Here is a 17,621-nt window from a genome sequence, read left to right as displayed (position 1 = left end):
GGCTCCTGCCTCCTGTGCCCACTCCTCCCACGCCCCCCACAGCCATAAGCTATAGAATACATATATATTCGGACTATAAGACACCCCCCCAACTTTTCTCTAAAATTTTGGAAGAAAAAAAAAGTGTCTTATAGTCCAAAAAATACAGTAAAACCTTTAGAGGTTGTGTAATTATATTAATGATTTATACAATTATACATCTTGAGGTTGCATTGCCCCATATGAGAAACGGTCAGAGAAACATTTAAAAAATGAGAATAAAAAAAGAAAGAAATGAAACAAGTCAAATTAGTGTTTTTTTTTTTTTTTTTTTTTTTAGCTTTGGCAATATTTAGAAGCCATCCAGCTTTATAAACAAAAAAAAAAATCTATATATTAGTTTTATTAAACACAGTGTGTAAAGTTGATTGTCCATCATAAACTTTACAGCTTCAAAACGAAAACAGCCTGTCTTCGTTTAGCTGCTGTTCTTAAGCCTGTAAGACTCAGGCTGGATTATAGGAACAACCTTCCCCACCCACAGTCTTTTGGTTGCTCCTAAATTCTGGACCTCAAATCCAGGCAACTTAAAAGGCTCTCAGTAACCTAGTGTTACTGATAAAGACTATTACATTAATGAGGCCAAGCACTTGGCTGACACATATCTGCCATCCAGGACAGGCGTCTCAGGATCTCTGTACCTGTGGGAGTATTTGCTCCGTACGGCCTTCAGCTTCTCATTTGTCGGACACATAATCAGGAAGTTCAATCTTTTCACAAGCGGCAGCAGATCCAGCGCCCGATATCCACTGTAATGCTGCAGCGTGGCCGTCTGAAGAGAGGAGAGGATGTAGAGAATGTCATACAAAAGGGGAAAAAATTATCTACTTTATATAAAAACACATTTTCAATTACAAAATTAACCTATATTACTAATGTAACAGACAGAATTAAATGACTTGTCACAAATGTCACTATTTTAGAGACACATACAAGGTAAACAGTATTTCATAGGAAGAGAATTAACTTGGCAGATAGTTGCAATTTGCTCTACAGTGACATGTAAAAGTTTGTGCACCCCTGGTCAAAATTACGGTTATTGTGAACAGTTAAGCAAGTTGAAGATGGAATGATCTCTAAAAGGCCTAAAAGTTAAAGATGACACATTTCCTCTGTATTTTAGGCAAAAAAATATATATTTTCATCATTTACATTTTAAAAATTACAAAAAAGAAAATGAGCCGATGCAAATGTTTTGGCATCTTTGGTGATTTGTGTGCTCAGATAAGGTCAAAGTTATTAGCCTGTTAGGGTTATGGCTTGTTCACCATCATCGTTAGGAAAGGCCAGGTGATGCAAATTTCCAGCTTTATAAAAACCCGGCCTCCTCTAACCTTGTGCCAAAAACCAGCAGCCATGGGTTCTTCTAAGCAGCTGCCGAGCACTCTGACAATGGTGGAGGCCACAAAGCAGGAGAAGCTATAAGAAGACAGCTAAGCGTTTTCAAGTTGCCCTTTCCTCTGTTCAAAATGTAATTAAGAAATGGCAGTTACCAGGAACAGTGGAGGTCAAGATAAGGTCTGGAAGACCAAGCAAGATTTCAGTGAGAGCTGCTCGTAGGATTGCTAGAGAGGCAAATCAGAACCCTCGCTTGACTGCAAAAGACCTTCAGAAAGATTTAGCAGACTCTAGAGTTATGGTGCATTGTTCTACTGTTCAGAGACACCCGCACAAATATGGCCTTAATGGAAGAGTCATCAGAAGAAAACCTCTTCTGTAGCCTCACCATAAAATTCAGCGTCAGAAGTGCAAAAGAACATTTAAACAAGCCTGATGCATTGTGGAAACAAGTCCTGTGGACTGATGAGGTTAAAATACCTTTTGATCTTTGTGGCTAGAGTTGTATGTGTGAAGATAAAAAGGCTACAGAATTTCAGGAAAATAACATCTCGCCAACCATTAAGCATGGAGATGGATCAATCATGCTTTGGGGTTCTGTTGCAGCCAATGGCACTGGGAACATTTCACGAGAAGAGGGAAGAATGGGTTCAATGAAATTGCAACAAATTTTTGACGCAAACACACCATCTGTAAAAAAACTGAAGGTGAAAAGAGGATGGATTATGATCCTAAATACACGTTAAAATCCACAATAGATGACCTCAAAAGGTGCCAGCTGAAGGATTTAAAATGTCCCTCAGAGTCCCCTGATCTGAACATCATTGAAAATCTGTGTCTAGACCTCAAAATAGCAGAGAATGCAAGACGACCCAGGAATCTCACAGAACTGGAAGAATTGTCCAAGGAAGAATGGATGAAAATCCCTCAGACAAGAATTGAAAGACTCTTGTCTGACTGTAAAAAGCGTTTACAAGCTGTTATACTGTCAAAAGTGGGTGCTGCAAGGTACTAAACCATGCAGGGTGCCCAAACTTTTGCATCGGCCCATTTTAATTTTGTAATTTTTAAAATGTGGAAGATGAAAATATATATTTTTCCTAAAATACAAGAGAAATGAGTCGTCTGTAACTTTAGGCCTTTTAGAGATAATTTCATCTTTACATTGCTTAACTGTTCACGATAACAGTAATTTTGACCAGGGGTGCACAAACTTTTACATGCCACTGTATATAGATAAAAGCATGATGTGTCTGCTCCAGAACCGGACCATAAAGGCTCAGACATTCGTCAATTGAAAGCCTACATCACCAACTACATTTATAAACCAGGGGTGCACACCCTGCAGCCTGGGGGTCATATGGGGCCAACGATGCCATTCTGTGTGGCCCCTGCCATCTCTGACTCCTCAGTGATCAATAACCCTCAAACTATGGGGGATAGCTGAGCTCACTGTAAGGAGCAGAGGACCACCTTTGTCTGCCATAGTGGAAGTTCCAGAAATGGAATCCCCACTTATTAGATTACTAGATGGAGTCCCGATGCTATGGCATCAGGAGGGCAGTAATGTCACGATGGGGGCAGGCTTTGCAGCGTGGAGAATCCCCCCCCCACATGTGCTCACCCACCTATCCACTCTCTCTCTCCCCCATCTGCTGTCTTCTCCCCTCATGTGATCTCTTCTTTGACCTATCTACTCCATGTGCTCTCCCCTTTGTCTGCTGTCTCTCTCTCCTTCATGTACTGTCCCGTTTGAGCTGTCTCCCCCCTGTGCGCTCTCTCTCCCCCTTCTGCTGTCTCCTCTCATGTGATCTCTTCTTTGACCTGTCTACCCCATGTGCTCTCCCCCTTGTCTGCCGTCTCTCTCCACCCCCCCTGTGCCGTCTTCTTCCCTCATATGTTCTCTCGTTTGAGCCGTCTCCCCCCTGTGCTCTGTCTCTCTCCCCCCTGTGCTCTGTCTCTCCCCCATCTGCTGTCTTCTCCTCTCATGTGATCTCTTCTTTGACCTGTCTACCCATGTGCTCTCCCCCTCTTCTGCCCTCTCTCTCTCCACCCCTGTGCTGTCTTCTTCCCTCATGTGTTCTCTCGTTTGAGCTGTCATCCTCCTGTGCTCTCTCTCTCCCCCATCTGCTGTCTTCTCCTCTCATGTGATCTCTTCTTTGACCTGTGAACCCCATGTGCTCTCCCTCTTGTCTGCTCTCTCTCTCCCCCATCTGCTGTCTTCTCTCTTGTGATCTCTTCTTTGACCTGTCTACCCCATGTGCTATCCCCCTTGTCTGCTGTCTCTCTCCTTCATGTGCTGTGTTCTCCCTTCATGTACTGTCCTGTTTGAGCTGTCTCTCTCCCCCATCTGCTGTCTTCTCCCCTCATGTGCTGTCCCGTTTGAGCTGTCTTCCTCCTGTGCTGTCTCTCTCCCCCTGTGCGCTTTCTCTCTCCCCCATCTGCTGTCTTCTCCTCTCATGTGATCTCTTCTTTGACCTGTCTACTCCATGTGCTCTCCCCCTCTTCTGCTCTCTCTCTCCACCCCTGTGCTGTCTTCTTCCCTCATGTGTTCTCTCGTTTGAGCTGTCTTCCTCCTGTGCTGTCTCTCCCCCCCCCCCATCTGCTGTCTTCTCCTCTTATGTGATCTCTTCTTTGACCTGTCAACCCCATGTGCTCTCCCCCTTGTCTGCTGTCTCTCTCCACCCCCCCTGTGCCGTCTTCTTCCCTCATGTGTTCTCTCGTTTGAGCTGTCTCCCCCCTGTGCTCTGTCTCTCTCCCTCTGTGCGCTTTCTCTCTCCCCCATCTGCTGTCTTCTAGTCTCATGTGATCTCTTCTTTGACCTGTCTACTCCATGTGCTCTCCCCCTTGTCTGCTGTCTCTCTCCACCCCTGTGCCGTCTTCTCCCCTCATGTACTGTCCCGTTTGAGCTGTCTCCCCCCTGTGCTCTGTCTCTCTCCCCCATCTGCTGTCTTCTCCTCTCATGTGATCTCTTCTTTGACCTGTCTACCCCATGTGCTCTCCCCCTTGTCTGCTGTCTCTCTCCTTCATGTACTGTCCCGTTTGAGCTGTCTTCCTCCTGTGCTGTCTCTTTCCCCCCTGTGCGCTTCCTCTCTCCCCCATCTGCTGTCTTCTCCTCTCATGTGATCTCTTTGACCTGTCTACCCCATGTGCTCTCCCTCTTGTCTGCTGTCTCTCTCCTTCATGTGCTGTCTTCTCCCCTCATGTGTTCTCTCGTTTGAGCCGTCTCCCCCCTGTGCTCTGTCTCTCTCCCCCATCTGCTGTCTTCTCCTCTCATGTGATCTCTTCTTTGACCTGTGTACCCCATGTGCTCTCCCCCTCTTCTGCTCGCTCTCTCCACCCCTGTGCTGTCTTCTTCCCTCATGTGTTCTCTCGTTTGAGCTGTCTCCCCGCGCAGTAAATCAGACTGCCGCCATCTTTGTGCAGGCAGATAGCGGCGGTCACATTAAATCTGTGCATGCGCTCCTCCTGTACAAAGATGGCAGCGGTCAGTGAATCATTCGGCTGATCCCGGTGGCGGCGTGTGCGCGACGGTGTTCTGCTGGTGGTACCACGCAAGAGGCTGATACCACCAGCGGTTTCCACCCATCACTTGGGTGTCCCAATATGGCGGTCAGCAAACTTCTGCTGCTTGGAATTCTGGGATCCGGACACATCTGGATGGAACCGGATGTGAAGACATTGCAAGGTAAGTATATATTAAGATGTCACATATAGTAATGTTAGGCTGTGTTCACACGATGCGTATTTCATGCGTTTCCGCGGCGTTTTTGCAGTTGCGTAAACGCCGCGGAAACGCATGAAAAACGCATGGTAGAAGGGCAGCAATGTTCCCCAATGGAAATCCGCATGTGCTGTGCCCATGATGCGGATTTTTCCGCAGCGTTAACGCTGCGGTCAAAAATCCGCAGCATGTCAATTAATTTTGCGGAAACGCGGCGATTTCGCCGCCATTGACTTGCATTAGAACGCGCCAATTCCGCAAGACAGCATTTGTACTTGCGTAATTGGTGCGTTCTAATGTGCGGATGGTACCCGGGTGTAGAGGAGAGGAGAGGAGAGGAGAGTCTCATCCAGACCCAGGTACCCAAAAAGCTGTAAAAAAAGAATAAAATAAAAAATAAATGTATTCTTACCATCTGTCGGCCCGCGCAGCGCTCCCGCTTGGTTCCCGGCACTTGCAGTGAGTTGTAGGACCTGCGGTGACGTCAGAGTCATGTGACGGGTCACGTGACGCTGACGTCGGCAGGTCTTTCAATTCAAAGTTGCCGGGAGAACGGAGTGAGCAGGACAGCGCGGGCCATCGGAGGTAAGTATATACACTCTCTCGGTTCACACTGTATAAATCCATGCTGTTTGCATGGATTTATACAGTGTGACCTAGTTATCAAGCACTTTCCAGGTGATGCTAACATCGCCTGGAAAGCGCTTGTCAATCTGCATGCGGAAACGCATGTGAATCTGCATGTGGATCCGCATGTATTCTGCAGGAAAAACGCATGCACAATCTGCATGCGTTTTTTCTGCCAGGGAGATGCAGAAATGATGCAGAAATTTTCTGCTTCATTTCTGCATCGTGTGCACATACCCTTAGACTCTCTTGTATCGGGGTGGTGCCGCAGGATTGGAGGATGGCGGATGTACTGATATTTAAGAAAAGTAAGAAGGTGGATCCAGGTATCTACCGTCCGGTAAGTCTGACATCAGGGGTGTGTGACGCATATGAGGACATCATAAGGGACGACCTGCAGAGCTATATCACAGAGAATAATAGGATACATGATAATCAGCGCGGATTCATGAAGGATCAGTCGTGTCTGACAACATGTTGGTTCTATGAGGAGGTGAGTGCAGATCTGGATGTTAATAATGAGGATGATGTGATTTATCTGATGTGATTTGATCCTGTACCACATAGCAGCCTTATACTGAACCACATAGCAGCCTTATACTGAACCACATAGCAGCCTTATACTGAAGCTACAGAAGCCGGCACTGGGGGAACTATATGCAGATGGGTGAGGAATTGGCTAAATGATAAGAAACAAAGAGTCGTCATCAATGGTGCATTCTCTAAATGGGATATAGTCAGCAGTGGGGACCGCGGGGATCTGTACCGGGAGCAGTGGGGACCGCGGGGATCTGTACCGGGAGCAGTGGGGACCGCGGGGATCTGTACCGGGAGCAGTGGGGACCGCGGGGATCTGTACCGGGAGCAGTGGGGACCGCGGGGATCTGTACCGGGAGCAGGGGGGGCCGCGGGGATCTGTACCGGGAGCAGGGGGGGCCGCGGGGATCTGTACCGGGAGCAGGGGGGGCCGCGGGGATCTGTACCGGGAGCAGGGGGGGCCGCGGGGATCTGTACCGGGAGCAGGGGGGGCCGCGGGGATCTGTACCGGGAGCAGGGGGGGCCGCGGGGATCTGTACCGGGAGCAGGGGGGGCCGCGGGGATCTGTACCGGGAGCAGGGGGGGCCGCGGGGATCTGTACCGGGAGCAGGGGGGGCCGCGGGGATCTGTACCGGGAGCAGGGGGGGGCCGCGGGGATCTGTACCGGGAGCAGGGGGGGGCCGCGGGGATCTGTACCGGGAGCAGGGGGGGGCCGCGGGGATCTGTACCGGGAGCAGGGGGGGGCCGCGGGGATCTGTACCGGGAGCAGTAGGGACCGCGGGGATCTGTACCGGGAGCAGTAGGGACCGCGGGGATCTGTACCGGGAGCAGTAGGGACCGCGGGGATCTGTACCGGGAGCAGTGGGGACCGCGGGGATCTGTACCGGGAGCAGGGGGGGCCGCGGGGATCTGTACCGGGAGCAGGGGGGGCCGCGGGGATCTGTACCGGGAGCAGGGGGGGCCGCGGGGATCTGTACCGGGAGCAGTCGAGACCGCGGGGATCTCTACCGGGAGCAGTCGAGACCGCAGGGATCTCTACCGGGAGCAGTCGAGACCGCAGGGATCTCTACCGGGAGCAGTCGAGACCGCAGGGATCTCTACCGGGAGCAGTCGAGACCGCAGGGATCTCTACCGGGAGCAGTCGAGACCGCAGGGATCTCTACCGGGAGCAGTGGAGACCGCAGGGATCTCTACCGGGAGCAGTGGAGACCGCAGGGATCTCTACCGGGAGCAGTGGAGACCGCAGGGATCTCTACCGGGAGCAGTGGAGACCGCAGGGATCTCTACCGGGAGCAGTGGAGACCGCAGGGATCTCTACCGGGAGCAGTCGAGACCGCAGGGATCTCTACCGGGAGCAGTCGAGACCGCAGGGATCTCTACCGGGAGCAGTCGAGACCGCAGGGATCTCTACCGGGAGCAGTCGAGACCGCAGGGATCTCTACCGGGAGCAGTCGAGACCGCAGGGATCTCTACCGGGAGCAGTCGAGACCGCAGGGATCTCTACCGGGAGCAGTCGAGACCGCAGGGATCTCTACCGGGAGCAGTCGAGACCGCAGGGATCTCTACCGGGAGCAGTCGAGACCGCAGGGATCTCTACCGGGAGCAGTCGAGACCGCAGGGATCTCTACCGGGAGCAGTCGAGACCGCAGGGATCTCTACCGGGAGCAGTCGAGACCGCAGGGATCTCTACCGGGAGCAGTCGAGACCGCAGGGATCTCTACCGGGAGCAGTCGAGACCGCAGGGATCTCTACCGGGAGCAGTCGAGACCGCAGGGATCTCTACCGGGAGCAGTGGAGACCGCAGGGATCTCTACCGGGAGCAGTGGAGACCGCAGGGATCTCTACCGGGAGCAGTGGAGACCGCAGGGATCTCTACCGGGAGCAGTGGAGACCGCAGGGATCTCTACCGGGAGCAGTGGAGACCGCAGGGATCTCTACCGGGAGCAGTGGAGACCGCAGGGATCTCTACCGGGAGCAGTGGAGACCGCAGGGATCTCTACCGGGAGCAGTGGAGACCGCAGGGATCTCTACCGGGAGCAGTGGAGACCGCAGGGATCTCTACCGGGAGCAGTGGAGACCGCAGGGATCTGTACCGGGAGCAGTGGGGACCGCAGGGATCTGTACCGGGAGCAGTGGGGATCGCAGGGATCTGTACCGGGAGCAGTGGGGATCGCAGGGATCTGTGCTAGGACTGATTCTTTTTAACCTCTAGTCTTTATTAATGACCTTGTGGATCGAATTGAGAGTAAAGTGTCAGTCATTGCTGACGACACCAAACTATGTAGGATATTAAAAACTGACCTTGAAATTACAATATTGCAAAACGATTTGGATAAGAGACTGAATGGGAAAACATTTGGAAAATGAGGTTTAATGTAGATAAATGTAGAGTAATGCACCTAGGACGGAGTAATGCTATTGCTACATACACATTAAATGGGAGTATACTCGGGGCTACAGAACAGGAGGAGGACGGGGGATTCTGGTTACAAGTAAGCTGAGCAGCAGCACTCAATGTCAGGCAGCAGCCGCAAAAGCAAACAAGATTTTAAGGTGTATGAAAAGAGATAAAATCCTGCGATCCCAACGTATTGTTACCCCTTTATAAATCACTGGTTAGGCCACATCTAGAATATGGGATCTAGTTTTGGGCTCCACATTTTAAAAAGGATATTCAGAAGTTAGAGTCAGTTCAAAGGCGGCAACTAGATTATCAAACGGGATAGAGGCCTCTCCCCCCTACACTGCACGGGATGGAGGCCTCTCCCCCCTACACTGCACGGGATGGAGGCCTCTCCCCCCTACACTGCACGGGATGGAGGCCTCTCCCCCCTACATTGCACGGGATGGAGGCCTCTCCCCCCTACACTGCACGGGATGGAGGCCTCTCCCCCCTACATTGCACGGGATGGAGGCCTCTCCCCCCTACACTGCACGGGATGGAGGCCTCTCCCCCCTACATTGCACGGGATGGAGGCCTCTCCCCCCTACATTGCACGGGATGGAGGCCTCTCCCCCCTACATTGCACGGGATGGAGGCCTCTCCCCCCTACATTGCACGGGATGGAGGCCTCTCCCCCCTACATTGCACGGGATGGAGGCCTCTCCCCCCTACATTGCACGGGATGGAGGCCTCTCCCCCCTACATTGCACGGGATGGAGGCCTCTCCCCCCTACATTGCACGGGATGGAGGCCTCTCCCCCCTACATTGCACGGGATGGAGGCCTCTCCCCCCTACATTGCACGGGATGGAGGCCTCTCCCCCCTACATTGCACGGGATGGAGGCCTCTCCCCCCTACATTGCACGGGATGGAGGCCTCTCCCCCCTACATTGCACGGGATGGAGGCCTCTCCCCCCTACATTGCACGGGATGGAGGCCTCTCCCCCCTACATTGCACGGGATGGAGGCCTCTCCCCCCTACATTGCACGGGATGGAGGCCTCTCCCCCCTACATTGCACGGGATGGAGGCCTCTCCCCCCTACATTGCACGGGATGGAGGCCTCTCCCCCCTACATTGCACGGGATGGAGGCCTCTCCCCCCTACATTGCACGGGATGGAGGCCTCTCCCCCCTACATTGCACGGGATGGAGGCCTCTCCCCCCTACATTGCACGGGATGGAGGCCTCTCCCCCCTACATTGCACGGGATGGAGGCCTCTCCCCCCTACATTGCACGGGATGGAGGCCTCTCCCCCCTACATTGCACGGGATGGAGGCCTCTCCCCCCTACATTGCACGGGATGGAGGCCTCTCCCCCCTACATTGCACGGGATGGAGGCCTCTCCCCCCTACATTGCACGGGATGGAGGCCTCTCCCCCCTACATTGCACGGGATGGAGGCCTCTCCCCCCTACATTGCACGGGATGGAGGCCTCTCCCCCCTACATTGCACGGGATGGAGGCCTCTCCCCCCTACATTGCACGGGATGGAGGCCTCTCCCCCCTACATTGCACGGGATGGACGCCTCTCCCCCCTACATTGCACGGGATGGACGCCTCTCCCCCCTACATTGCACGGGATGGACGCCTCTCCCCCCTACATTGCACGGGATGGAGGCCTCTCCCCTCTACATTGCACGGGATGGAGGCCTCTCCCCTCTACATTGCACGGGATGGAGGCCTCTCCCCCCTACATTGCACGGGATGGAGGCCTCTCCCCCCTACATTGCACGGGATGGAGGCCTCTCCCCCCTACATTGCACGGGATGGAGGCCTCCCCCCCCTACATTGCACGGGATGGAGGCCTCCCCCCTACATTGCACGGGATGGAGGCCTCTCCCCCCTACATTGCACGGGATGGAGGCCTCCCCCCTACAGGACTTATTCCTTCCAAAGACCATACTAAGGACCAGGGGGCTCTTTACGGGTGGACGAAAGGCGATTGTGGCAGCTAAACAGGAAAGGGTTCTTTACAGTCAGAGCAGTCAGACTGTGGAACGCCGACCACAAGAGGTAGAGATGGCCGACACTGTGACAGCTTTATACAAGGGCCGACACTGTGACAGCTTTATACAAGGGCTGGACGATTTCCTCGATACACATAACATTGTGGGCTACAGTTAAATTAGTGACAAAATGTTACACCTATAGTAGTACATTTAGTACGGTAATAGTAATTACATAATTAGTATCATAGTTAGGTTTGATCCCGGGGGTCTAGGACTGATCGCCTTTTCTCGGGGTCAAGAAGGAGTTTTTCCCTGTGACACAAATTGGCGGAATGTGTCCCTTTAGGCATAGGGATTCTGGTAATACCATTATTAGAATCACAAGAGTAATACAAAATATAAAATTAATTAAAAAAATTATCAAGTTCATTTTTAATAGTAATAGTGCAGCAATAATAAAAATGGTAATAAAACATTTCTGAGGCCAAGTCCCAGTAAGTTCGTGTAATGTTAGTGTAGGGAGGACAATTGGGGGTGGAAGGTTGAACTGGATGGACCGAGGGCTTTATTCAACCTACGTTACTATGTTACTATGATATTTACATCTGATCAGAATACCACAATTTTGCAGCCCTTGGGAGTGATACAATCACAAACTTTACCACTCACACTTGTTAGAAAGCTCAGTGCGCTCTCTAGAGTGCTCCCTCTGCCTGTTTCCTCTCCCTGTTCCTCCACCGAGATCAGGAAGGTGACTATAACAGTAAATTAGATTTACCATCCCTGCGAGGAGTCTGGCTGTATCTGACTCACAAACTGCTTACTCTGCTGTGACATTTAAGAACGTTTTCCAGCCATCATTTGACAAATATGCCCTGCGACTGTTAACCTGTTAAAAGCTGCTGCCAATCTGTGACCGCAGCATTTACAGGGCACGTTGCCGATGGGCTCTCGTGACAGCCGGAGGTCTTCTGAATACTCTTGTGCCTGTCATGACAGTACTCCTATGGAAGCCAACGTATGGTATTGCTGTATATAGTACTATTAATCAGATGATTGCAGCTTCAAGTCCCCTATGGGGACTACAAAATACAGGGGGAAACAAAAAGATTATAAAAAAATATGAAGAAATATAAAATACATTTTGAATCAGATTAATAATTAAAAAATACACATGTGATGTGATAATACATGCTCATAGAAGTCTGATCAAAATACAAATTAATTAACCTGATCAATAAACTGCCTAGTCACCTGAAAGGGACACAAGCACATATATATATACATATATATATATATATACATATATATACACACACACACACACACACACACACACACACACACACACACACACACACACACACACACACCAAAAGTTTGGACACACCTTCTCATTTAAAGATTTTTCTGTATTTTCATGACTTTGAAAATTGTACATTCACACTGAAGGCATCAAAACTATGAATTAACACATGTGGAATTATATACTTAACAAAAAAGTGTGAAACAACTGAAAATATGTCTTATATTCTAGGTTCTTCAAAGTAGCCACCTTTTGCTTTGATGACTGCTTTGCACACTCTTGGCATTCTCTTGATGAGCTTCAAGAAGTAGCCACCGGAAATGGTCTTCCAACAATCTTGAAGGAGTTCCCAGAGATGCTTAGCACTTGTTGGCCCTTTTGCCTTCACTCTGTGGTCCAGCTCACCCCAAACCATCTCGATTGGGTTCAGGTCTGGTGACTGTGGAGGCCAGGTCATCTGGCGTAGCCCCCCATCACTCTCCGTCTTGGTCAAATAGCCCTTACACAGCCTGGAGGTGTGTTTGGGGTCATTGTCCTGTTGAAAAATAAATGATGGTCCAACTAAACCCAAGCCGGATGGAATAGCATGCCGCTGCAAGATGCTGTGGTAGCCATGCTGGTTCAGTATGCCTTCAATTTTGAATAAATCCCCAACAGTGTCACCAGCAAAGCACCCCCACACCATCACACCTCCTCCTACTCCATGCTTCACGGTGGGAACCAGGCATGTAGAGTCCATCCGTTCACCTTTTCTGCGTCGCACAAAGACACGGTGGTTGGAACCAAAGATCTCAAATTTGGACTCCTCAGACCAAAGCACAGATTTCCACTGGTCTAATGTCCATTCCTTGTGTTCTTTAGCCCAAACAAGTCTCTTCTGCTTGTTGCCTGTCCTTAGCAGTGGTTTCCTAGCAGCTATTTTACCATGAAGGCCTGCTGCACAAAGTCTCCTCTTAACAGTTGTTGTAGACATGTGTCTGCTGCTAGAACTCTGTGTGGCATTGACCTGGTCTCTAATCTGAGCTGCTGTTAACCTGCGATTTCTGAGGCTGGTGACTCGGATAAACTTATCCTCAGAAGCAGAGGTGACTCTTGGTCTTCCTTTCCTGGGGTGGTCCTCATGTGAGCCAGTTTCTTTGTAGCACTTGATGGTTTTTGCAACTGCACTTGGGGACACTTTCAAAGTTTTCACAACTTTTCGGACTGACTGACCTTAATTTCTTAAAGTAATGATGGCCACTCGTTTTTCTTTACTTAGAATTTGTATTATGGCAAGATAAAAGCAGCTAACAGTCTATTCAGTAGGACTATCAGCTGTGTATCCACCAGACTTCTGCACAATACAACTGATGGTCCCAACCCCATTTATAAGGCAAGAAATCCCACTTATTAAACCTGACAGGGCACACCTGTGAAATGAAAACCATTTCCGGTGACTACCTCTTGAAGCTCATCAAGAGAATGCCCAGAGTGTGCAAAGCAGTCATCAAAGCAAAAGGTGGCTACTTTGAAGAACCTAGAATATAAGACGTATTTTCTGTTTCACACTTTTTTGTTAAGTATATAATTCCACATGTGTTAATTCATAGTTTTGATGCCTTCAGTGTGAATGTACAATTTTCATAGTCATGAAAATACAGAAAAATCTTTAAATGAGAAGGTGTGTCCAAACTTTTGGTCTGTACTAATTATATATATATATATATATATATATAAACATTTACAATGTTTTTTTTTACCACTTAACCGGTTCCCGACCGCCCACTGTAGATAAACGTCGGCGCTTGCCGGGCTCTGTGCAGCGCCGACGTTTAAAAACGGTGGGTGGTCTCGCAGCGCTCAGGACCCCCAGGGTCCTGCAAGCGCTGCGATTCCGGTGCAGAGCGTTAGCTCTGACAGGGAACATCATCGGGACCTGATTAGATCAGGTCCCAGTGATGTTAACCCTTAGCTGTCTTCTATATGCTGTGATCTATAGTGATCGCGGCATATAGGAGACAGCAGGAGGAGAGGGGGTCGTCAACTTACCTCTCCGAAGACCTCAGAGTCCTTCCAGGACCTGGGGTTGCTATGGCAGCTGGAGGTCACATGACCGCCTCCAGCTCTGCCATATATGGTGTCCTGTCTGGCTCAGCTGCAGCTGTAGCCAGACAGGAGACTGACTGAAACAGTCAGGGAAGATCTCATGTAATGTAATATATGTCTATTACATTACATGAGATCAGAGATCAGAAAAATAAAAATTAATGTCCCATACAGGGACTAAGAAAAAATGTGAAAAAAAGTAAAAAAAAAGTTTTTAAACTATTAATAAAAAAATCACAAAATAAATAAAAATAAATAAAATATTAAACCAATAAATCCGTATATTTTTACAAAACCAAAAAAAGTACACATATTTGGTATCGCCGCGTCCGAAACAACCCGAGCTATAAAACTGTCACACTAATTAACTCCTTCTGTGCACACCGTAATAAAAATAAATAAAAAACGGAGCAAAAAAATATGCTTTTTCATCATATTGCCAAACAAAAAGTGGAAAAAAATGCGATCAAAAAACAAAATAGAAATAAAAATGGTACCACTGAAAACGTCATCTTGTTACGCAAAAAAAAAGCCGCCATACAGCTCCATCAGCCGAAAAATAAAAAAGTTATAGCGCTCAGAATAAAGCAATGCAAAAAATATATTTTTTTCTATAAAAGTTTTATTGTGTAAAAGCGCCAAAACATAAAAAATATACAGTAAGTGTAGTATCGCTGTAAACGTACTGACCCGAAGAATAACGCTGCCTGATCACTTTTACCACACGCAGAACGGCATAAAAAAAAAACTCAAAAAACAATTCCTGAATTGTTTGTTTTTGTTAATTTTACCTCCCAAAAAACGGAATAGAAAGCAATCAAAAAATGTCACGTCCCCAAAAATGGTACCAATAAAAATGTCAACTCGTCCCGCAAAAAACAAGCCGTCACATGACTCTGTCGGCCGAAATATGGAAAAATTATAGCTCTCAAAATATGGTGATGCAAAAACTAGATTTTGCAAAAAAAGCGTCTTTTAGTGTGTGACAGCTGTCAGTCATAAAAACCCGATATCAATCTGGTATCTCTGTAATCGCACCGACCCGAAGAATAAAGTAATCTAATCAGTTATATCACACTAGGAACGGCGTAAAAAATAAATAAAACCAATTCTTCACCTGCTACTGATTTGTTTATTATGTCCCCAAAGATCCCAGTAAGGCTCTGCTCACATTTATCCTGTGCTCTGCGCTGAGCACTTACACCAGAGTTTCCGTGTAAATCTCTGAAACACGTGATTCAGCCGGAACCCATGACGGAAGATTCCCTGTAATGAGGCAGATCTAGGCCACTGTGGACGCCGTCTAGCCTGGGATCCCACGGTGTCATTTGTTTTAGGCGTGCATAAAAGTGCGGTTGGCCACAGTTTTGTGCACTTCTGAAAAAAAGGACACCGCTAAACAGAGGCCAGACGGTGTCCAGAGTAACTCTGCTGCCTCATTACAGTGAATGGATCCCGCAGGGGTTTCATCTGAATTACATCACTTGGAAAATTAGATGGAAACCCCGATGTAAGTGCTCAGCCTAGAGCGCCGGATAAATGTTACGTAAAATGTTCCCAATAAAAGCTTCAATTCAGTCCTCAAAAAAAGCTAGTCCCCACTCAGGTCCGTCATCTGTTAAAAATATAAGGGACTTCCAAGTTACTGGTAGCAGAAAGGCTCTGGAAAAGCAAAATGACCCTTGCCCCCCAAAAGAAATTCAGAAAATTTTGTGCTCCCAAATCCAAATGCCTATTCTACAATAATTTGTTCTCCAATTGTCAAATAGCGCTCCGTCCCCCCCAGATCTCGCCGTATGGCTGAGCGGTACGATACAGCCACATATGGGGTATTGCCACTTTTAGAAGAAATTGTGTGACACATTTCGGCACCATTTTTACCCATTGCCCTGTGTGAAAATGTCAAATCTGAGGGTAAAACATTTTTTTGTGGTAAAAATATAATTATGCTTTTTTCACTGCCCAATGGTATAAATTTAAAAATTAAAAAATACTCACTACTTCCCTAGATGAATTCCTTGAGAGGTGTAGTTTACAAAATGGGGTCACTTGTGGGGGTTTCTGCTGTTTTGGCATGTCAGCGACTCTTCAAATGTGACATGGCGTCTGTGCCTATCCCAGCCAACATAGCGCTCCTTTCTCTTCCGAACCCTGCCGTACACCAAAGCAGTGGTTTTCCCCCACATATGGGGTATCGGCGTACTCAGGAGAAATTGCACAACAAATTTCATGGTGCAATTTCTCCGGTTATCCTTATGATAATACAAAATTAGAGAATGAAAAACATTTTTTATGGGAAAAATGTGAAAATTTTATTTTCACGGCTCAATATTATAAACTTCTGTGAAGCAGCTGGGGGTGCAAGGTGCTCACCACACATCTAGATAAGTTCCCTAAGGGGTCTAGTTTCCAAAATGGTGGCACTTGTGGGGGGTTTCCACTGTTTAGGCACATTAGGGGCTCCCCAAATGCAACATGGCGTCTGCTAATTATTCAAACAAATTTTACATTCAAAAAGTCTAATGGCGCTCCTTCCCTTCCGAGCCCTGCCGTGCGCCCAAACAGTGGTTTTCCCTCACATATGGGGTATCAGCACGCTCAAGAGAAATTGCACAAAAAAATTTGGGGTCCATTTTTTCCTGTTACCCCTGTGAAAATAAAAAAAATTGGGTCTAAAGTAACATTTTTGTGAAAAAAGTTAAATGTTAATTTTTTTTTTCCACATTCCAAAAATTCCTGTGAAGCACCTGAAGGGTTAATAAAGTTCTTGAATGTGGTTTTGAGCACCTTGAGCGGTGCAGTTTTTAGAATGGTGTCACTTTTGGGTATTTTCTGTCATAAAGACCCCTCAAAGTGACTTCAAATATGATGTGGTCCCTAAAAAAATGTTTTTGTAAATTTTGTTGGAAAAATGAGAAATCGCTGGTCAAATTTTAACCCTTATAGCTTCCTAACAAAAAAAAATTTTGGTTCCAAAATTGTGCTGATGTAAAGTAGACATGTGGGAAATGTTATTTATTAACTATTTTGTGTGACATATCGCTCTGATTTAAGGGCATGAAAATTCAAAGTTTGAAAATTGCAAAATTTTCTAAATTTTCGCCAAATTTCCGATTTTTTCACAAATAAACGCAAGTTATATGGAAGAAATTTTACCACTATCATGAAGTACAATATGTCACGAAAAAACAGTCTCAGAATCAGTGGAATCTGTTGAAGCGTTCCAGAGTAATTACCTCAAAGTGACAGTGGTCAGAATTGAAAAAATTGGCCTGGTCACGAAGGCAAAAACAGGCTCTGGCGCGAAGTGGTTAAAGGGAATGTGTCAGCAGGTTTTTGGCATTTAATCTCAGATTCCAACAATGTGTCGCTTAGTGCTTCAATACAATCAAGTGTTTAAAGGGAACCTGTCATGTCTGATCTTCTATGTAAACTGCCCCCATTGAGCGGTTAGCAATGTGCATCACTTACACGCTTTGTTCATTAAAATCAGCGCTGTAATCCTTAGCAATAAGCACTTTATATAGTTATATGATACCTGTCTAAAATGCGGCTATTCCTGATCATGTGCA

General features: G+C 47.9%; 1 protein-coding gene across 2 annotated transcripts in view; it reads right to left on the bottom strand.

Moving 5' to 3' along the window:
• The window catches only part of CCNB3 (cyclin B3), a 37,387-nt gene that overhangs the window by 3,352 nt on the left and 16,414 nt on the right, over window positions 1–17,621 (bottom strand). For both annotated transcript variants that reach the window (XM_073639674.1, XM_073639676.1), the window contains exon 11: window positions 681–811. In XM_073639674.1, coding sequence (XP_073495775.1) covers window positions 681–811 — 131 coding nt within the window. The remainder of the gene's footprint in view (window positions 1–680; window positions 812–17,621) is intronic.

Source organism: Phyllobates terribilis, unplaced genomic scaffold, assembly GCF_046119375.1.
Source record: "Phyllobates terribilis strain yellow unplaced genomic scaffold, ASM4611937v1 Scaffold_7__3_contigs__length_470593459, whole genome shotgun sequence".
In the NCBI taxonomy this organism is placed as follows: Eukaryota; Metazoa; Chordata; class Amphibia; order Anura; family Dendrobatidae; genus Phyllobates; species Phyllobates terribilis.
The sequence above is the reverse complement of the archived record's forward strand: the minus strand, read 5'-3'. Positions and strand labels throughout refer to the sequence as shown.